The sequence below is a fragment of the Gossypium hirsutum genome, chromosome D11, assembly GCF_007990345.1.
Source record: "Gossypium hirsutum isolate 1008001.06 chromosome D11, Gossypium_hirsutum_v2.1, whole genome shotgun sequence".
Classification (NCBI taxonomy): domain Eukaryota; kingdom Viridiplantae; phylum Streptophyta; class Magnoliopsida; order Malvales; family Malvaceae; genus Gossypium; species Gossypium hirsutum.
The window spans coordinates 4,977,415-4,998,254 of record NC_053447.1 but is presented as its reverse complement, the minus strand read 5'-3'; the positions used below and the strand labels follow the sequence as shown (position 1 = coordinate 4,998,254).

At 30.5% G+C, this 20,840-nt stretch overlaps 2 protein-coding genes across 3 annotated transcripts; both read left to right on the top strand.

The window, feature by feature from the left end:
- The first annotated feature begins 951 nt into the window (after positions 1-951).
- Positions 952-6,408, top strand: LOC107911657 (UDP-rhamnose/UDP-galactose transporter 4). 2 transcript variants are annotated; one of them, XM_016839532.2, is made up of 6 exons: positions 952-1,164; positions 2,615-2,837; positions 4,204-4,388; positions 4,475-4,675; positions 4,896-5,057; positions 5,815-6,408. In XM_016839532.2, exons 2-6 carry the CDS (start codon positions 2,708-2,710, stop codon positions 6,142-6,144), a joined length of 1,008 nt encoding a protein of 335 aa, XP_016695021.2. In that variant the 5' UTR covers positions 952-1,164; positions 2,615-2,707; the 3' UTR covers positions 6,145-6,408. The 2 variants fall into 2 exon arrangements, with proteins under 2 accessions (XP_016695021.2, XP_040961573.1); XM_041105639.1 differs by lacking the exon at positions 952-1,164 and adding an exon at positions 2,522-2,538 and having other exon boundaries at positions 2,621-2,837.
- Positions 6,409-15,430: 9,022 nt separating this feature from the next.
- Positions 15,431-19,521, top strand: LOC107910843 (protein BRASSINOSTEROID INSENSITIVE 1). Its single transcript, XM_041105638.1, has one exon. It carries the CDS (start codon positions 15,685-15,687, stop codon positions 19,267-19,269), a length of 3,585 nt encoding a protein of 1,194 aa, XP_040961572.1. The 5' UTR covers positions 15,431-15,684; the 3' UTR covers positions 19,270-19,521.
- The last annotated feature ends 1,319 nt before the right edge of the window (positions 19,522-20,840 follow it).

The window sequence follows — 20,840 nt, the reverse complement described above, 5'->3', positions numbered from 1 at the left end:
CAAATATATTATGTTCACTTTCATGGAGAAGTTCTTTCATGAATTGTGTAAAAATCATTTAATAAATTGTTCAAAGATAATTTATTTTTTTATTGCAATATAATACTTAGTAATATTGAATTTTTTATTATTTTATTTACATATATGGGCGTTTACTTGTAGTTAATGTAAAAACTAAAAGAAAGCTAAAAGCATAAAATTGGAGGTAAATATCTATCTAAAGATGCCTTTAGTTTCTCTTTAACCATACTTAATTTTAAAGGGATAAAACTTAATATATAATTTTAAAAGGTTAAACTACAAAAATCGTCATTTTTGTTTGCTTTAGATTACATTTTAGTCACCTATGTTTGAAATGTTACGTTTTAGTCACTTACATTATCGTTTTGTTACGAAATGGTCACTCCACTGTTAAACTCTGTTATCTCCCTAATGGCAATCCAAATGAGCTTTAAATGTCAACTTGGATGTTTAGTTGCTGGATAAAAATATGTTTTTAATTAAATAAATTTAATTTGGACTGCACGTAGGACATCCAAATTGACATTTAAAACGATAACGTAAGTGATTAAAACGTAACATTTCAAACATAAGCGACTAAAATGTAATTTGAGGTAAATAAAAGTGACTATTTTTGTAATTTACCCATTTAAAAATATTTAACTAAATTAAACTAAATACAAACAATTTATAAGAAAAAAACGTTAAACTTAAATTAAAAATAGCTTAATTAACCAAATTAAATACAAACCACCTAGAAAAGTAAACATATGTAAACAATCAAAGCAATATTTGACCCAATAAAAAAAACAAAGCAATGCAAACAGATTTTCCATTTTACGAAGTTCGTTTTGTAATTTGACGAAATATAAAAAATAAAAAACTAAAAAAGGAACCTTCGCTTTGGTAACTACATAACCATACCTTAAGTACTTATTTAGTTGTCTTCTACTAAGATAAATTAAGACAAACTTTTTATTTTTCTTTCTCTTGAGTCTACGACTCTCTCGCTCGCTCTCTCTCTCTCTCTCTATTTCTTTAATGGCGAGAGAAGAATCAAAACTCATTTGAAATCAAGGTATAGCAATAGCAGCAGAATAGCTTTGCCTATTCACGGCGCGAATCTCGAGAGGACTTCATTGGACTCTATTCTTATTTTCTCAGGTTCGTTCAAAATTTTTTTTTTTTGCTTCCGTTCATTTCGTCGGATTTTTCTTTCCCTTTTCTAATTACGTTTCGATTCGATTTTGTTTTCTTTTTTGTATATTGCGAATTTTCTTTGTTGTTTTGATTCCTTTAACGAAATATTTATTTATTTATTTTGATTTTGCTTTGACGTGTTTTTTCCTGTACTTTTCATTTATTTGTTATATTTGGATTGAAATTGCTTCTTCTTTTTTAAATTATGTTTTAGAAATTTAACTTAATTAGGTAAAGCTTTAAAGAGCGACGGATCTACTTATAAATAGTAAATATTTCTCAAATTTTTCGAAAATAATATGAGTATCGTATATTTTCTAGTAAATGCGTAAAATATTCATTCCTTGAACTGAAAAAAAATATTAGTATTTATTTTATTATATACTTAGATCTTAGCAAACAGGTCAAATACATGTGGCTGGAATGGTTTCAATTCCTTTCATATTTTTATATTAATGAAAATGCGCCAAATCCGGGCCCAAATAAGAAAAAGAAATTTTGTTTGATGGAGGACTTATTGTTAGTTGTTTAGGTTTTAATGGAATAAGCAGTTAACAGATGTTATAAAGACGGCTTTAGATAAGAAAAAAAGCATTTGTTAATTGTTATGTTTCTTTGTTTCGTCATTTCTTTTATATGGTTATTGTTGTTAAAGCTGCTCGAGTGCCGAAATCTGGCTGCTTTGCCGTTTACTATAAAGTGCAGACATTTCTTTGGTTCATTTCGGGAACTTAATTTGAATTTGGATATCAAAATTTTCTGACCTACTTAAAATTATTGAATCTGAAACTATTTAACCTGAGAAGTTTGATATGTGCCGAGAATAAGGTATGGGACATGGATCCCACATTGGAAAGTATAAGATCTTTTTTGGGGGGAGTTTATACGTACCGAGGCTCTTTCACCCTAACAACCAGTTTTTTGGATGTTGTTCTCCGTAAGTTCATGTAAAATATTTGCAGGTACTGTTCAATTTTAAGTGGACCGGTTTGAGAATCACCAATCTTAGGAAATAATCTTTGAAATCTTAAATTTGGAGTTGATTCAGCCCAAACCCAGATCCAGCTTCTTTAAATCATTCTCAAAGTATAAATTTGAATTTCTAGATTTGGCGGCTCAGAAGAGCTGGGGAGATATCATTTTACCTGTTTTTTTTCTTTCAAATTGATAGCCTCCTATGATTGTTCTGAAAAATGTGTTTAATGTTTATAATATTTTTTCTGCTTTTTATTTGCTCTGTCATTTCTGAAATGAAAGTTCTTTATGCTAGTTAATTGTTATTTCTGAAAGAAGAAACTTTCTCCATTGTCTTCATTGCAAGAGGATGCAAGAATGCAAGTTTGTGCTTTCTTTAACTTTTCATTGTGAATAATTATAAACTATACTTGTTAAGCAATTCAACTCATTTGTATAGTTGCAGATTTTTTGACAACGGAACATAATTTTTGCTTGCATGAAAATTTGAGAAACAAGGACTCTGCTTGAAAACTTGGAGACTAAGTTAAAAATGTCATCTGTAAGCAAGGCTGATCGGAAAACAGCTCTGGATGTGGCCTCATGGTCTTTCAATATTGTCACATCTGTGGGTATAATCATGGTCAATAAAGCCTTGATGGCTACGTACGGTTTCAGTTTTGGTACGTTTTGAATGAACATCTCATCTGGTAACTTTGATAAACGTTGTCTGCATTACATATTTAATAGATCTATCACTTTGTGTTCATTGTGTTTCCATTTGACTTGTTACTCTATGGGTCCAACTCTGTATGGTCAACCTAAGAGGAAGAAACAAAGTCCCAAAAGTATTAGGTCATGAAGTTACATAAATGATTTGGTTTTCCCCATTTGTTTAGGTTGTTTTTGTGATTACAAACGGAAACTGAAAGAGAAATCCATAAAATTTTGAAAATTTCAATTCACCAATAAAGTGGGAATTTTAAAAGATTACTTGACAAACTTTTCAAACAATCCATCTTAAAAGATTTCCACTTTAAACCTGTCCTCTTCCAAATTTTTGGCTTCAATCTTGGACGGAGGATAAATAAATTGGAAATTATTTTTAGAAAATATTTTTATTTATTTTTGGCTCCAAATTTTAGAAAATATTTTTAGTTTTTATTTTCCATTTTCATTTTGCCTTTATACTTAAAAGAGGATAAATAAATTGGAGAGCTTTTTTTTTTTTTTTTCAATTTCCCAAACGATAAGATCTTTTCATTTTTAATGTTAATTATATTCAGAGTATAAGTGGAGATGACAAATGGAAATAGTTTCTAAATGCAGACAGGCATAAATTTTTGAAAGGCTAAGTAACTCTTATAAACATGAAAAATCAAGTGACCTGCATAAGTAGATATATATATGACAAATCATTATGTATAGGACATAACATATTTTGTATTAGATATGGTGTTCATGTGGAAAATTATATGTTTTATAAATTTTCTAGACTTATCTTGGTGGTCAAAGTTATTCCGTGATGTATTCCTGTTTTGTCTGTGCAATTCTGTTACGGGGTATGTTTTATCTCTTATTGAATCTAATCATGTTTAGACGAATATTATTATTATACAATTATAATGGCTACATGTGTAAGAAATTGATTGGAAGATTTTTAACTGAACTTTTGCACTTCTAATATGCCGAGTTTAATGCCTTTCTAATAGGAGAGCTTAACGAATAACTGAGGGTTAAGAAGTGAATAAACTTTTTAGAGTTTGCTTGACTAAGAAGTTGCCTTTCATTACAAATGTTTTCTTATTCAGCTTTTGTTTGAAACTTCAGCAAGTGGACACTCATGCAGTTAGAAATCGGGTCTCCATCTTGGATATCTTGGTTCAATCCCATTGATTGGCCCAGATTCCTTAAATATCAAAACATAGCTTACATATAAAAAATATTACTTCTTTTGACTGTTAATTATGATGAAGAGAGTCAAATTGTAACAACACTTACTGCATATCCAGAAAGTAATGCTGTGTCCCATTTATTTCTGTGCTGCAGCTACAACATTAACAGGTTTGCATTTTGCCACTACAACCCTGTTAACTGTTCTTCTTAGATGGCTGGGTTATATTCAGGACTCTCATATACCATTACCCGATCTTCTCAAGTTTGTTTTGTTTGCAAACTTCTCTATTGTTGGAATGAATGTGAGTTTGATGTGGAATTCTGTGGGCTTCTACCAGGTCAGTTTTCGTTACTTGGATTATTATCTCTTCTATGCTTGATCTTTTGGAAGTTTTGTCATATTCCTTTTACAAATTATTCTCAGATAGCAAAGCTGAGCATGATTCCAGTATCTTGCTTTCTGGAAGTTGTTTTTGACAAGGTTCGCTACTCAAGGGATACAAAACTCAGCATTCTACTAGTTCTCCTTGGAGTTGCTGTCTGCACTGTTACTGATGTGAGTGTCAACGTCAAGGGTTTTTTAGCTGCTGTAATTGCAGTCTGGAGCACAGCCCTGCAACAATATGTAAGTAAATCTGCATGATATCATGCTTTTACCTAAGGTTCAACATATTGGAAGGTTTTGATAGTAATGTTCTATATTTTTATGACTGAACAAGTTTTTGAATGGGTTTGTCATGTTTGACCCGTTCCATAAATGAGACACCAGCCATGCCTAAATCTTGTTCATGGATTGATATTTTGGGTCTTTCTTCTTTTCTCTTATATATTTATTACTTTTGCAGTATGTGCATTTTCTTCAACGCAAGCATTCTTTAGGATCTTTTGACTTATTGGGACATACTGCTCCGGTACAAGCTGCAAGCCTTCTGTTAGCTGGTCCTTTTGTGGACTATTGGTTAACAGAGAAAAAGGTCTACGCCTATAACTACACTACGGTATCAACGGTAAGGTTCTTATCCTAGTTGGCGAGAATCTATTTGGTAATAGTAATGCTCCATTTCACTAACATGCCTTCTGGTAAAAGTCATTGCAGCTGATTCAATTCCTTTGGGCATGTTTGTGCTTTTAAATTATGTTGGTATATTTAGGGATGCATTTCCATCTGGTTTGAGCATTCACTCTTATTATCTGCTGCCTTTGAGTGTTACAAAATGCTAAATGTCCTTCATTGTCATTGCAAAATTGCAATAGCTGACAGTCCCAAATATGTTTGTTATCATCTGCACCAGCCCATTTAATAAGGAATTAAGTAATCTGAACAAACTTTGTGATTTTGTATTCTATAACAGTTTATTTACTTGATTATGCCACATTAATTAGACCAAATAGGCAGTCAATAGGATCTTCCTGACAGACCCAGAAAGAGTCCTGTGCTTGCTGGCAAGAAATTGAGATAATCTATTTCTCAGCAGAGTTCAGACTGAGGTTATTTACGTTCTTGCATCTGGTTATTACAAGGATTCGCAAATAAGAATATGGAAGTTTCAACTGTCTTACTTATTTTGAATTTTCAAGTGCACATTCTTCTGTCTTATCCCCTTAGCCAAGCCAACTTTCTAACATGTATTGAGTGAGATCATGATGCTTCTAACATGTAAAAACTCTGCTTCCTGGTGCATGTGCGAGTTCAGTAATGAATATTAATAGATTTTGCTTTCAGACAATCATGACTGCAGTAAACAATATTCTGTTTGCTTGCAGTTCTTCATAATCCTATCATGCACCATTGCCGTTGGTACAAACCTCAGCCAGTTCATCTGCATCGGCCGGTTTACTGCCGTATCATTCCAAGTGCTTGGCCATATGAAGACTATTCTTGTCCTGATTTTAGGATTCCTTTTCTTCGGCAAAGAAGGTCTTAATCTACATGTAATCCTGGGTATGGTCATTGCAGTTGCAGGAATGATCTGGTATGGTAATGCCTCCTCCAAGCCCGGAGGAAAGGAGCGTTGGACTTATTCAGCTCCAAGCGACAAATCACAAAAACCAGACAATTTATTCGGTTCTACTGAAACAGACGAGAAGGTTTAAAGATTCGATTACAGGTTTAACAGTTAAAAAGGGTAAAGATAAAAGAGACGAAAACTGAGCCATTTACACAGAGGATCGGAATTATTACAACTTTTCGTTCCTTTTTTATTTCTTTCTTTTGTTGCACTCATAATGGTTAATCATTTTCATGTTCCTTTAATTTATAATCCAAGGTGAAAATTATGCTGTTGATAGAGGAAGCAAATTCCCTGTAAATCCAGCGTCGTTTTCCTCTAATAATATTTGCTTATAGTAATTTATTTACATTGCCTTTTCAATTTATTTTCTCATCTTGGTAATTAGAACTAGGTTCGGTATCCTTTTGTCCATTTCTCCAACAATTCTGGTAACTGAGGTGAACCCCAAATCCACTGAAATTCCAAGGTTCGATCTTAAATGAGCTTTAGCTAAATTTAAAGTTTTGTAATGTACGGAAAATTGTTTAATTAATAAAAGGTTTATATTGTACAATAATAAGAGTTTAGTTGAAATGTTAAGGTGTTTGAAGATTTAAGTCTTAACACAACCATTTGTGATTTATTTTAAGTTTAATTTGAGTTTAAATTGAGATATTGTTCAATGTGATGTAAAATTTTGCTCCAATTGTGACGGCATGTTTTGAGCCAGATGATTTCTTTTTGAACTTGGGCTAACACGTAGATAGACTTTTTTGCAACTCGAATTGCTAATTTATTACTAAAAATATTTTTATTTCAAATTAATTATAAAAATATATTAATATTAATAATTTCAGACAACAAAAATAAGTAATTTTTTAAAAATAATTATTTCAACTCAATTAAGTAATTTGAGATTCTTACATTCAAAGCTTAAGGATAAGAATAGTACAGTGATGGCATCACAGCACTCAAGTGCTGATATCTGTTAGGGCCAGGGGTGCATAATACATACGAGGGAAAGAGGATAGGAGAGTTGAATTCCCAGAGCAAATAGAGCCCTTTTCAGGAGTAGAAGAGTATTCTTGTATGCACATTAATAGTGGCCCCATTCCTTAATTTTCGCTCATTAAATTCTTCAAACATCTTTGAAAAAATTGGCAGATCCTGTCGTATTCATAAGCCCCTCCCATTATAGGTTGATCACCAAATGAGATTTCATTTTGATTTTGTGGGTTTACTATTTGCTATTAAATGGTATACCGTCCCCTTCTCTCCACTGGAAAAACAAAATCAATCAACCTCTCGCTTCTCACTTTTAAGCTCCTTCAATTTATGGATTTTAGGGAAAGTACTGAACATAATATGTAGTGATTCAAATTGAACTTCATTAAAAAAAATACAATTCTTAAATTTTCATCATAATTAAGAAAAAAATATATTGCAGATACATTGAATTTATTCTAGAAACAACAATATTTAAAATATAGTTATAAAACAAAGAAATAATAGGAAGCCCGTATACATATAGAAATAAAATGGTCAAATAATGGCGTAATGCCGGCAAGTTAGTTCAAAAACTGTTGCATTTGGGTCCCAAAAAGTCGAGCATCAGCCTAACATTTTTGGCAATTTCATGGCTGGGAACAGCTGCTGCAACAAATTATTTAGCTGTTTAAATATAATTATATATATATAGTATTAAATATGATATATATTCAATTTTATCTATCAAAAACTAAAATAAAATAAATTAATCAGTAGCTTGTTCAAGCGAGATTAAAATATTAGAATTTATCATATATCGAGAACTCAAAATGTGGTCGCTGATTGAATGGTCAAGTGCGTGAATAAAGGTCCCTCGATTTTATTGTTGTTTGAGGAATCCCTGTCTCTAATACAAGGGGTTTTGCTTTCTGATAATGGTGTCTTTACAGTGGTCTGATTAAATATTTGATGTAATCACTTAATGATATTTTTTCTACCAAAAAAACTCGTAATAATTATGCTTAAACATGGAATTTAAATTTTTTTTAAATAGTATTTAACAAATTTAAAATTTATTTTCTTATACTATATCATCATCCCTTATTATATAGTAAAAGTTTGACGGTAGCCAATATAAATTATATAAATAATAATTTAAATTAAAAATTGTCAAGTTAATGAGGCATGTATATTAAAAGATTGTAATAATATCTTAGATTTAATTATTAGGTTTAAAGTTAAACAAAAAAGGTCATTAAGTTGAAAAATATAGTCATTATGACTTTATTTTTGTGCATTCACTCATTCTCTTTCACAATCAAATTGACAACAAAATAATAAAGGGGAAGGGGGTCTCCTTTCATGTCCTCATCTCTCCTTTTTCTTTTATCTTTTCTTACCGCTTTCTTTTGTGAGCGTGCGAGTCTCGCCTGAAAAAGCCTTTTATTTATGTCCAAATCTTTTTAATTCACCAATTATTATTTATTATTATTTTTTGGTTTAACAATAATAAATTAATTAAGGGTAAACTACCAAAACAGTCATTTTCATTTCCCTTAAGTTACATTTTGGTTATCTATGTTTGAAATGTTACGGTTTAATCACTTACGTTAACTTATTGTAACATTTTAGGCATTGAGCCGTTAATTGCCATTAACAGTGTAATGGTAAGCTGACGTGATACATTAAATCATCATTTCAAACAGAAATTTTAGGTTAAATTATATAATTGGTCTTCATATTTTTTCGTTTTGAGCAATTTATTTTATTCTTTTATGTTCTTTTAAATTTTCTTTTTTTTCTCTCTTTATTTTCTATTCTCTTCTGCTTTTCCCTCTATTTTCTTCCCTTCTCCATCTCTTTTAACGTAAAAGAAAAAAAATTAAATTGCCCAAAACGAATATATATATGGACTAATTGTATATTTTAACCTAAAATTTTCATTTGAAACGATGATTTAACGTGTTACATCAGCTTACCAATACACCGTTAATTGTAATTAACGCTTAGTGACTAAAATGTTACAACACAATAACGTAAATGACTAAAACGTAATATTTCAAATATAAGTGATTAAAATGTAACCTAAGAGAAAAAAAAGTAGCTATTTTGATAATTTACCCATTAGTTAATATGATTTTTTATATTAACGTTTATAGAATCATAAATTTCCTTTTAATAAAAACGTTTTTATTATTTATTTTTCATTTGTCCCCACCCGAATTTAATAATCTTTTATTACGACTCCATTCATATATAAATCTACTTCATTATTGGATGTCATAATTTTATATATAATATACACAATAAATATAAACACATTCATACGACACAATAATGTATCAATATATGAATCTCATGTGATGGCCTAATAGTTAAAGGTTGCCCGAGGTGTGGCCTCAGTTCAAGTTGCGCTAGTTGCGTTTGTTGTTTGGACTTTGCCATCTTTACCACATTATATGATTCTCTTATTTTTAGTCCCTCGTCATCTTAAAATTATTTTCTTCATACCTCGTCTGGTTATTAGATATGAAATAAAGAATAGTGAGTACAAATTTAAATTTGAAATCAGAAAGGCGAATAATAATTCTTATAAAAGATATAATCTATTCAAAATAAGCAAATAAAAAATTCCTTCTCCATTTTAAAAAGCAATTCACGGGAGTAACTAAATAATACTAATTAAATTAATCTGTTGCGAACCGGCACGTATAAAAATAATACTCTTACAAAACGTAGCATTAATGTTTTTAATATTTTTAGTTTTCACAATTTTAGCTTTTTTTTTTCGTGAATATTCCTCCTATAAAAAATAGATATTCCAATTTCTACTTCAGTTTTAACCTTTTTAAAGAATCCCACAAAGATGGGAATGGTCAAGATTCACGGTTTGGTTGAATTGATATACAATAACCAAAGACAGTATGTTGAATCAACTTATTCGATTAATTTATTTTTTAATCCATTTTAAAAAAATTTAATCTATGTTATTAACTTTTTTTAAGTAGGTTATCTATACTAATATATTTTTTTTATATTTAAAATAAGATATATTACTTAAATGTATTTTATTTTTTTATTAAAAAATTATTTATAGTGGGATTTGAACCTACGGTAATACATAAAATCTTAAATTTATCATTAAACAAAAGTTTTATTTTGATTTTTACATATATTTTAATTTTATTATGAATTCATATGTTTAAAATTCATTTTACTTACAATTTAATCTATCTTATTGTTTTAATATTGTACATATTTTATGCATTATTATTAATTAGTTTTAAACATACATTTTATTGTTTATTATATGTTATTTTGAAACATAAATCTATATTCTAATTACGTGATTTCCTCATGCATACACATAAAATATAGTTTATAATTATTTATTAACTCTTTTAAGTCTTACCTCACTGGAGACTTGATCATGGGCAGTCAGAAGGTCCGTCAAAAAATTGGGAGGGTTTGGGTAAAAAAAAGGCTCGGGCCTGACTTGGTCCGAATTTGTAAAAAAAATAAAAAATAAATGTTTTTCCACTGATTTGCTATCATTTTACTATTATATTGCCACTGTTTTGTTATTATTATTTGGATATTATATAATTCTTATTTTATTGTTAATTTTACTACTATTTTAGAGACATTTATTTGTTAAGTTATACCTATCTTTGTGTTATTTAAGTATAGTGACTTTTTAAAATTTATTTTCAATTTGTTGAGAAACTTTTATTTTAATGTTTTTAGTGTATTTAATGTATTATATTTTTTAAATTTATTTTTATATAAAAATTTTAATACAAGTCAGATCGAACTCGAGTTTTAACTTTTTTTATCTAAATCGAGCCTAAACCTATAAAACGAATCTAAAAAATTATTACGATCCAACCCAAACTTGACCCGATCTACGATAACCTCTTAAGTTACCTCCTTCGGTGATTAATCATTTTATATAAAACTCAAAAGGGTAAAATGGGCAGAGGGATATAAAATGAAGTCTTAGATTTCAATTCTCATTTCTTATTCTCTTTATCCTAATTCCTAAGCACCCAAAACAATTGCCATCAAAATATAGTAAAAACCTAACAAACCCAAAAATAATGGGCCCCACTTATTGCGTGTGCTTGTTGGTGCACGTGTGCTGTTCCTTTCTTTCCTTTCGCTTTGTCCTCTCTAACTTAAATTTTGCTTAAATAAATACTAGTTTTATACCTTAAGGTATACTATACGAGTAAAATAAACAAAATAATATAGACGTATTTAAATAAAAATATAAATAATTTCATTAATTAGATTGTAGTTAAAATGACAATCTAATTAATAATTATTATTTAAATATCTCTATAATATTTTATTTATAAAAATAAATCATTGCCACATATATACATTGCTAATAGACAATTCCAATTGTTTAATTTCAAGTGCAAAATTATAAATTTTTTTAGGAATTGAAATTAAATTGTAATTTTTACGATAATAAAAATATAATTTCATCATTTTAATAGTTTATATCTTTATAATTTTTAAAGTATTAAATTAAATTTTTATATTTTTAAGGAGAGTTAAAATATAATTTTATTTTTATTAATTTAAAATTTTTAAATCACTACTTAAATAGAAATTTTTAATTTTAAGACCCTACAGCCCCTTGTCCCATGTGAATATGGAGGAGTGAACGTCGTTAGGCAACAGATCAAATACTGGGATCCAATATAAAACTATGGTTAAAGTGTGACACTTATAATAAAAATGAATTAAATTCAAGTTTGAAAAAAAAATATTGCGATAATAAATTTTAATTGAGTTAGGTATTTATTTTAACAATTGTAATTATTAATTTTCATAGTAATTATATAATCTGTAATCTTATAAGGCGAGGGATTCATTTATATTGGTGTAAAAATTAAATAATTTTATATTATTCCCTAATTTTTTTATATGATTAATATTTTAATAACCCAATCGTTGAATTTATCAATTTATCAATATATTTGTACTTGTCATGCATGTAAACTTTTGAAATGATCTGATATTTCTATCGTATTAATCTAAACTATTGTATATATTAATGCATGTAAAAGCACTTAAATTTTACACCGATTTAAGTGGATCATTCCCATTTTATAATGAGTAACTATTTTGCCAACTGCTAGTGAAGTAGAAAAGCTCCACAAGCGGGTCTAAGATGATACCAAATGTTTTTTTTAAGGGTTAATATTTGATACACTGACAACACATTTTTTTTATTCCCACAAGTAGTTTTAAAAAATTGTCTATTTTTTTTAAATATTTATTTTTTAATATTTTATTATACCCTTACAAGATATTTGTCAATCTCCTAATACTTATTGTGCAGTCTAAAACTCCTCAAGCAATGTACCAAATATTTTTTCCTTTTTAAATTATTTAATTATTATGAAATTTTATTTGATACACTGTCAGTAGAGTTTTTAATCTCCACAAATAAGGTTAAAAGATTGACAAGTGTCTCGTAAGTAAGAGTATAGTAAAATATTAAATAAATATTTAAAGAAAAAACCGATACAAAATAAATTTTGAAGGTTGTTTGTGGACTAAACTAATATACCAAATAGTTATTTTTTATTAGAAAGTGTATAAGGTAATAATCCTAATTAGTTTTATAAAAATAAATAAATTATTATAATGATTAAATAACAAAATAATATTCTTATTTTAAAACTACAATTTATCTTTCATTGACAACACGCTGATATAAACATCCACGTTCCATAAACTCATCCAATCATTGTCCTTAAAAGGTTGTAGGAAAATCCTTGAATGACGTGGCAATAAACAAGGGAGAGTACTCGAAGTTTTTACAGACAAAAGAGAATCACAGAGAATTTACGGTAAATTTGGTGATGTGGTAAAGAAAAAAAAAATCAAAAAGTTACTGTAAAACAGTAAAAAAGGATTTCACCTTATCTATTGTCTCTATTATATTGAGTATTGACCGAGTTTCATGTTTTTTCACAAAAATATGTTATATTATTATAAATATTTATATAAAACGAATAAAGAACCCACACAATAAAAATTCAACTTCGCGTCATAATATTAAATGTTGATTTGATTTTTTATAAACATTTAATAAATATATGTTTTGTGTTCTTTTTTTTTCACTGCATAATCTAATATTAATGTAAGCGTCCTCTGTATTTGCTGTGTTGGAGTAATAAATTTTTTCACTTATGTTTTTGCTATTTCCAGATTCGAGACAATGCTGAGTAAATGGGGAAGTAATTAATGGTATTTACACTTCGGTTAAAATTAAATTAATTAATTAATTGATCGATGGTCAAATTTAGTTTAGTCGAAAGTTGATTAATAAATTTTTAAAATTTCAATTATCGGTTAATTCGGTTTGAAATTGAGTAGCTAACCGAAATATTTATTGTTTTCAAAATTTATGTTGGGTTTGTTTACTTTCGAAACTGATGTAGTGTTTTCAATATCTTATTTGTTATTTTCATCTCCATTTAAAATTTTTGTGACCATTAAATAAAAGAAAATGAACATTAGCAATGTATTTTTTATATGTTTTATACTTATTTTAACAAAAAGATAAAAATATATATTTCAGATAATTTAATTAACCAAAATATTTCGGTTCAATTAATATATTTGAAAAAAATCGGTTCAATTAACGATTAAAGAATTTTACATTTAAGATAATTCAATTAATAGTAATTTAGTTTGAATATTAATTGAACCGATTATTTGAACACCCCTAAAAATAATAACTATAATTTTGCATTAATTTTTTACTTCAACAAAACTTCCTAATCTCTCCATAAAATTAATTAAATATTTTTAATATTAAAATTAAATTTATTTAACTAAAGTTTCATTTTGTGTTAACCGTATTTCTATTTCCTTTTAACACGTATTATATGAAAATGATGGTTAACGTAATTATGTTTGATTTATAAACTTAAATAATATTATTAAATTTTTTTTCAAGTTATATAAATTATAAAGTAGATTGGATTTAATTATTAAAAAGATATAAAATCAAAAATATTGTCGTCTTGTGTCTGCGTTACGTTTAAAAAGAAGTGGGGGTGGAGGAGGAAAGTGCATGGCAAAGAGCGTGGTTTATGTTGAAGGAAAAGAGAAAGGGGAAAATCACAAAATTCGAAGTGGGAAAAGGAGAGCTATTACTTATAAAAACAGTAAATAAAAGGAAAAAGAAGAGTAGGATTAACCCTCGTGACCGCCCCATTAAATTATAAGACATTGGGAATCTCTAATTAATTGAGATTTGAGAGTGATGGATCAATCTTTCATCACACGTATGCGTCAAAAGCTAGAGAGACAAACACTCTATTTTTTCCATTTCTATATTCCCATTTTTTTATATGGTATTAATTATGTTTCTCTATTTATACTACCTCTGTATTTAAAATTACACAACTATATTTTAATTTTTAATTTTTTAATTATAAAACAAATTTATGATGAATAAAATTTAAGGATAATTATAAGGTGGATATTAAATCTTAAATATTTATTTATTTATTTTTAAAAACAATTATTTTAATACGGATATCTAAATCAATTATTCATTTTATTGAAAGCTTTATTATTATATTTATGGATTAATATTTGAGACTCTTGCAATATACTTTTTATCTTATAATCAATTTTAAAAATTATCGTGTGCATATTTTTAATATTTTATTACATTCATATACAACACTTGTCAATCCTGATATTGTTTATAAAATCTAAAAATTCTACTTGTAGTGTACTAAATATTGTTCTTATATTTATAAATATATTGTAAAATTAAGGCATTGTTTAAAAACCCATTAAAAATAAAATCACTCAAATTATTTTGAGCATATATAATAATCCAAACTAAAAGATAAATAATAAAATTTTCCCTGAAAAAAGTTGAAAATAATTAGATAAGGAAATTTAAAATTTATTATTTATAAGATAATTTAATTAAATTCCATACTTAATTTTAAATAATATATCAAACATATCTTATAACTTAATTTTTTAATATTTAATTTTTCTCACTCAATCAACACTTAAATCAATAAGAAAAAAAAATCAAATTCTAATATTACAAAAAAAAAAAATCCGACCCTCACCATTCTTAATTATAGATTAAAGATAAAGATGGATCCCATCCCCCTAATCTCATGCACTTGGTCACCTATCTAGAGAGACAAACATATTATTTTTTAATCATTATTTTAATTTATAATAAAAAACTTTTTTTATTAGATTAAGTGAAGATTTTTTATTGATTAAATAATTACTTAATTTATTAAAGAAATCAGCTTGTTGAAGAAAGAGAGTGGAGTATCACATGGCATGTGAGCAACAGCAAATACCCTTCTTAACCATGCTTTGACTCTCGCTGTCTATTTCTTTCTTTCAATGACCCAATGCCAAAAACTGAAAAACAAAAAAAAAAGGGGAAAAAAAAAAAGAAAAGAAAGAAAGAAAAAGAAATCCATAATTTTGTTTCTCTCTCTAAAAACCAGAGCTCAAAGCTCCATCTTTTTTTTTTCTTCTCTCTAATGGAGGTGCTCAAACCCTAAACACCTTCTTCCTTTGTCCCCTCTTAATCTCTTCCTTATATGAGAACAAAAAAAATCAAATTTATCCACAAAAAATGAGACCTTTCTTTGCCTTAGGGACTTACTTTTGCCCCCTTACTCTTAGCTTCATCGCCACCTTTCTCGTCTATGTCGAAGCTGTTGGTGTTTCTTCTTCTTATTATAACAGTAAAGATTCTCAGTTATTGCTCAACTTTAAAGCTAGTTTGGCTGACCCATCTCTTCTTCAAAACTGGGTTCCTAACGGAGACCCTTGTAGTTTCGATGGTATCAAATGCCAAGACTCCAAAGTTTCATCGATTCAACTCAGTTATATCCCTTTAAGCACTGATTTTCACTACGTTGCTGCTTTCCTTTTAGCCCTTGAGAATTTAGAATCCATTTCTTTGTTCAAAGCCAACATCTCCGGCAACATTTCTTTCCCTTCTGGATCCAAGTGTAGCTCCTCGTTGAACACCTTGGATCTATCTCAAAACACCTTGTCTAGTCCCCTTTCGACTGTTTCCAGCTTGGCTTCTTGCTCGAACTTGAAGGTTCTGAATTTATCAAGCAATAGTCTCGAGTTTGCAGGTGATGAATCCAGGGGTTTGCAGCTAAGTTTGCAAGTCCTCGATATGTCTTTCAACAAGATTTCCGGTGCGAACGTGGTTCCTTGGATTCTCTACGGTGGTTGCAGCGAGTTAAAGGTCTTGGCTTTGAAAGGAAACAAGATTACCGGCGAAATCGATGTCTCGAATTGCAAGGAATTGGAGTTTTTGGATCTTTCATCCAACAATTTCTCGACGGGGATTCCTTCATTCGGAGACTGTTCGGCTTTGGAACATCTTGATATCTCCGGCAACAAGTTTTCAGGCGATATAGGCCGTGCGATTTCTTCATGTGTCAACATTAATTTCTTGAACCTATCGAGCAACCAGTTTTCGGGCCAGTTTCCTACTTTGCCAGCTTCCAATTTGCAGCGTCTTTATTTAGCTGAAAATGACTTCCAAGGAGAGATTCCTCAGTATCTCACTCAAGCTTGTTCTTATCTCGTTGAGCTGGATCTTTCTTTTAATAATCTATCTGGTCTGATTCCCAGTGGCTTTGCTTCTTGCACTTCTTTGGAATCATTCGATGTATCAAGCAACAACTTCACTGGTAATCTCCCTATTGGGATATTCCAAAATATGAGTTCCTTGAAGGAGCTTGGTCTAGCTTTCAATCATTTCTCTGGTCCATTGCCTGAATCTTTATCAACTCTTTCAAACCTGGAGGTTTTGGATCTCAGTTCAAACAACTTTTCAGGGCAAATTCCGGATTCTTTATGCGAAAATCCCACAAACAGGTTACAAGTTCTGTATTTACAGGACAATATCTTATCTGGGTCGATTCCAGCTAGCCTCAGCAACTGTTCTCAGCTTGTTTCACTCCATTTGAGCGTCAATTATCTCACTGGAACCATTCCTTCAAGCTTGGGTTCTCTATCAAAGCTTAAGGATTTGAAGCTTTGGTTGAATCAGCTCCATGGAGGGATCCCTCAAGAGTTGAGTAAAATCCAGGCACTCGAGACTTTGATTCTTGACTTCAATGAACTGACTGGGACTATACCTTCTGGTTTAAGCAACTGTACCAAGTTGAATTGGGTCTCGTTGTCGAACAACCGATTGACGGGCGAGATTCCGGCTTGGTTTGGCAAGTTTTCGAGTCTTGCGATTCTCAAGCTCAGCAATAACTCTTTCTATGGAAGAATCCCACCAGAACTCGGAGATTGTAAAAGTTTGATATGGTTGGACCTTAATACCAATAACTTGAATGGGACTATCCCTAATGTGCTTTTCAAACAATCTGGTAAGATTGCTGTTAATTTCATTTCTGGGAAGAGGTATATGTATATCAAGAATGATGGAAGCAGAGAGTGCCATGGGTCTGGAAATTTACTTGAATTTGCTGGAATTCGATCGGAAGATTTGAATCGAATTTCGGATAGGAACCCCTGCAACTTTACAAGAGTTTACGGCGGTCACACACAGCCTACCTTTAACAACAATGGCTCCATGATTTTCCTTGATCTTTCGTACAATTTGTTGTCTGGGACTATTCCAAAGGAGGTCGGCTCGATGTCTAATCTGTTTATTTTGAATTTAGGCCACAACAATTTATCTGGAGCCATCCCTCAAGAGATTGGCAACTTAAAGGGTCTTGGCATTCTTGATCTTTCGTACAACCGGCTCGAAGGGTCGATTCCACAATCAATGACTGGCATTTCGATGCTTAGTGAGATTAATCTGTCAAATAACCTTTTATCTGGTATGATTCCTGATGAAGGTCAGCTGGAAACATTTCCGGCTAATAATTTCTTAAACAATTCGGGTCTCTGTGGTGTACCTCTTCAACCCTGCGAAAACGATCGGGCAGCTAGTTCGAATGCCGAGCATCGAAAGTCGAACCGCAGGCAAGCTTCTCTTGCAGGGAGTGTCGCAATGGGATTGTTGTTCTCTCTGTTCTGCATCTTCTGTTTGATTGTAGCCATTGTGGAAACGAAGAAAAGAAGCAAGAAAGATTCTGATCTCGATGTTTACATTGATGGTCTTACTCATTCTGGAACTGCAAATACCAGTTGGAAGCTAACCAGTGCACGAGAAGCATTGAGCATAAACCTCGCTGCATTCGAGAAGCCCCTACGGAGGCTCACGTTTGCCGATCTTCTTGAAGCCACTAATGGCTTCCATAACGACAGCCTTGTCGGTTCCGGTGGTTTCGGTGATGTATACAAGGCACAACTGAAAGACGGGAGCGTTGTTGCGATCAAGAAACTAATACATATCAGTGGCCAAGGTGACCGAGAGTTCACAGCGGAGATGGAAACCATCGGGAAAATCAAGCACCGGAACCTTGTTCCGCTCTTGGGGTACTGTAAAGTTGGCGAAGAACGTCTTCTGGTTTACGAGTACATGAAGTACGGAAGCTTAGAAGATGTTTTACATAATCAAAAGAGAACCGGGATCAAACTGCAATGGGCTGCAAGGAGAAAGATCGCCATTGGAGCTGCAAGAGGACTTGCGTTTCTTCACCATAACTGCATTCCTCATATAATTCATAGAGATATGAAATCGAGCAACGTCCTGCTTGACGAGAACTTGGAGGCTAGGGTCTCAGATTTTGGGATGGCAAGGCTTATGAGTGCAATGGATACGCATTTAAGTGTCAGTACATTAGCTGGTACCCCTGGCTACGTTCCCCCTGAATACTACCATAGTTTTCGATGTTCCACCAAAGGCGATGTTTACAGTTATGGTGTAGTTTTGCTCGAGTTGCTAACAGGGAAAAGGCCTACGGGTTCCGCCGATTTCGGGGATAACAATCTTGTTGGGTGGGTGAAACAGCAGGCTAAACTTCGAGAAACTGCCGTCTTTGATCCCGAGCTCATCAACGAGGACCCAAGCCTTGAGATGGAGCTTTCACAACACTTAAAAATAGCCTCAGCTTGCTTGGATGATCGACCATCGAAACGACCAACGATGATTCGAGTAATGGCAATGTTCAAGGAAATACAAGCAGGGTCCGGACTCGACTCAGAATCAACCATCGGCACCGACGATGGCTGTTTTAATGCTGTCGAAATGGTAGACATGACCATTAAAGAAGTCCCTGAAGGTATGTAGTAGCCAGTAGATAAATCAAGTTGAACCAAATTTTCACATGAGATTCTTTTAAGATATGAAGAATGAAGCTCCCACAAAAAAAAAAGGCCATAAAATTGCTCCCCATGTATCTTTACCATTTGATGTATGTATGCATGCAAAAGAAAAAAAAAACAGGCTGTTTTAGCTTGTTATAAATGTGTAAATATACAGTTCCCAGTTGTTATGCTGTTTTATTCCTCATTTTTTTTATTATAGAAAAACTTTGTTTTATTAATTAGTCTTAAGCGGATCGTTTAAAATTTTGCTCTCTATTGAGTCTCATCTCGATAGGCATCTGCATTATTGCCATTATTGTCAGTGTAGGAGGACGTTTGTTTGCATGCGTTGAAATGCATTTAAGGTTTGAGGAGGAAATATAAGTAATTCTAAGCTTTGTATATGATAAAGAACCTATTAATTTAAAATTATAAAAGAATAATTGTCTATTTATATATTTATGTTGTGTTCCATTAATTTTGCACTTGGCTATTGAAAGTACATAAAATTAAAAGAATTAATCACACCTTTTTAATTAAGAAAAAGCCCATTTACTCATTTTGCTTGATTCTTTTAAAGTGGAAATTGGCCGCCTATTTTAACTTGATTGTTTTGTTCTAAAATACCAATACAATTATTTTCACATAGAACATGTGGGATAAATTCCAATAGAATTCAAGGTGTTACCAAATTCCAAGGTTCTTCCTCGTTTTCCAGATATAAATTTGAGCATTATTTGTCAATTTTCCCCCTTTTCATGCACTGCACGTGCTCTTGCATTTGGGTGTTTTTTTAGTTATTATATTGATGAAGGTAGATTTAATAATTATATAATTAAGAGATAAAGTTTTGTGGGTTCAACACTAAATTTAATATTGAATAAATATAAAGTAAAAGGTTAAAAGTTTTCACTTTCTATTAATCAAAATCCTAAAAGGAATCATTTTATATATTGTAAAATGAACATCACTTTAATCATAAAAAAGAAGTTAAAAGCCTAAATTTCAATAATTACAAATGAAATTTATATATTTTTATCTTGACTAAATTAGCATTTTGATAGTAGAATCTACTTTTTTTTTACACAAATATTTAGAATTATACATAACCCCTCTCCAACTCATAAATAGGAGAATAATGCGTTTCAGCTTAATCGAACTCACATCCTATTACATTGGTAACAATGTCCATGCCAATCGAGTTAAGATTTAATTGACACAAAAATATTTTTTTTTTATAATCAAACATATCATTATGAGATTTTTTTTTTGTCTTTTTTATATTTTATATATAAACCTTAAATATTATCATAGGATCAAATTTTAGTTTGTTGTTTGTTTTCTAAACATATCAATTCATTAAACGATAGAACAAGTTACCATAAATAAAGGAAGGTTGAAAAAAGACATGAACATGATGGATTTTTTTTAATCAAAAGATAAAACTGAAAAGAGGCATTGCATCTTTAATAGTTCAAATCAAAGAGAGTAAATTGGTTGGGCAGATCTTGTGCATGAAATTTGGAGTTTTGATAATTTGATTGAATTATTATT

Coding starts and splice junctions, on each gene's coding strand:
- LOC107911657 (XM_016839532.2), top strand. CDS start 2,708: ATGTCATCTGTAAGCAAGGCTGATCGGAAAACAGCTCTGGATGTGGCC. Junction 4,389..4,474: donor ATTCTGTGGGCTTCTACCAG/GTCAGTTTTCGT, acceptor AATTATTCTCAG/ATAGCAAAGCTGAGCATGAT. Junction 4,676..4,895: donor GCACAGCCCTGCAACAATAT/GTAAGTAAATCT, acceptor TTACTTTTGCAG/TATGTGCATTTTCTTCAACG.
- LOC107910843 (XM_041105638.1), top strand. CDS start 15,685: ATGAGACCTTTCTTTGCCTTAGGGACTTACTTTTGCCCCCTTACTCTT.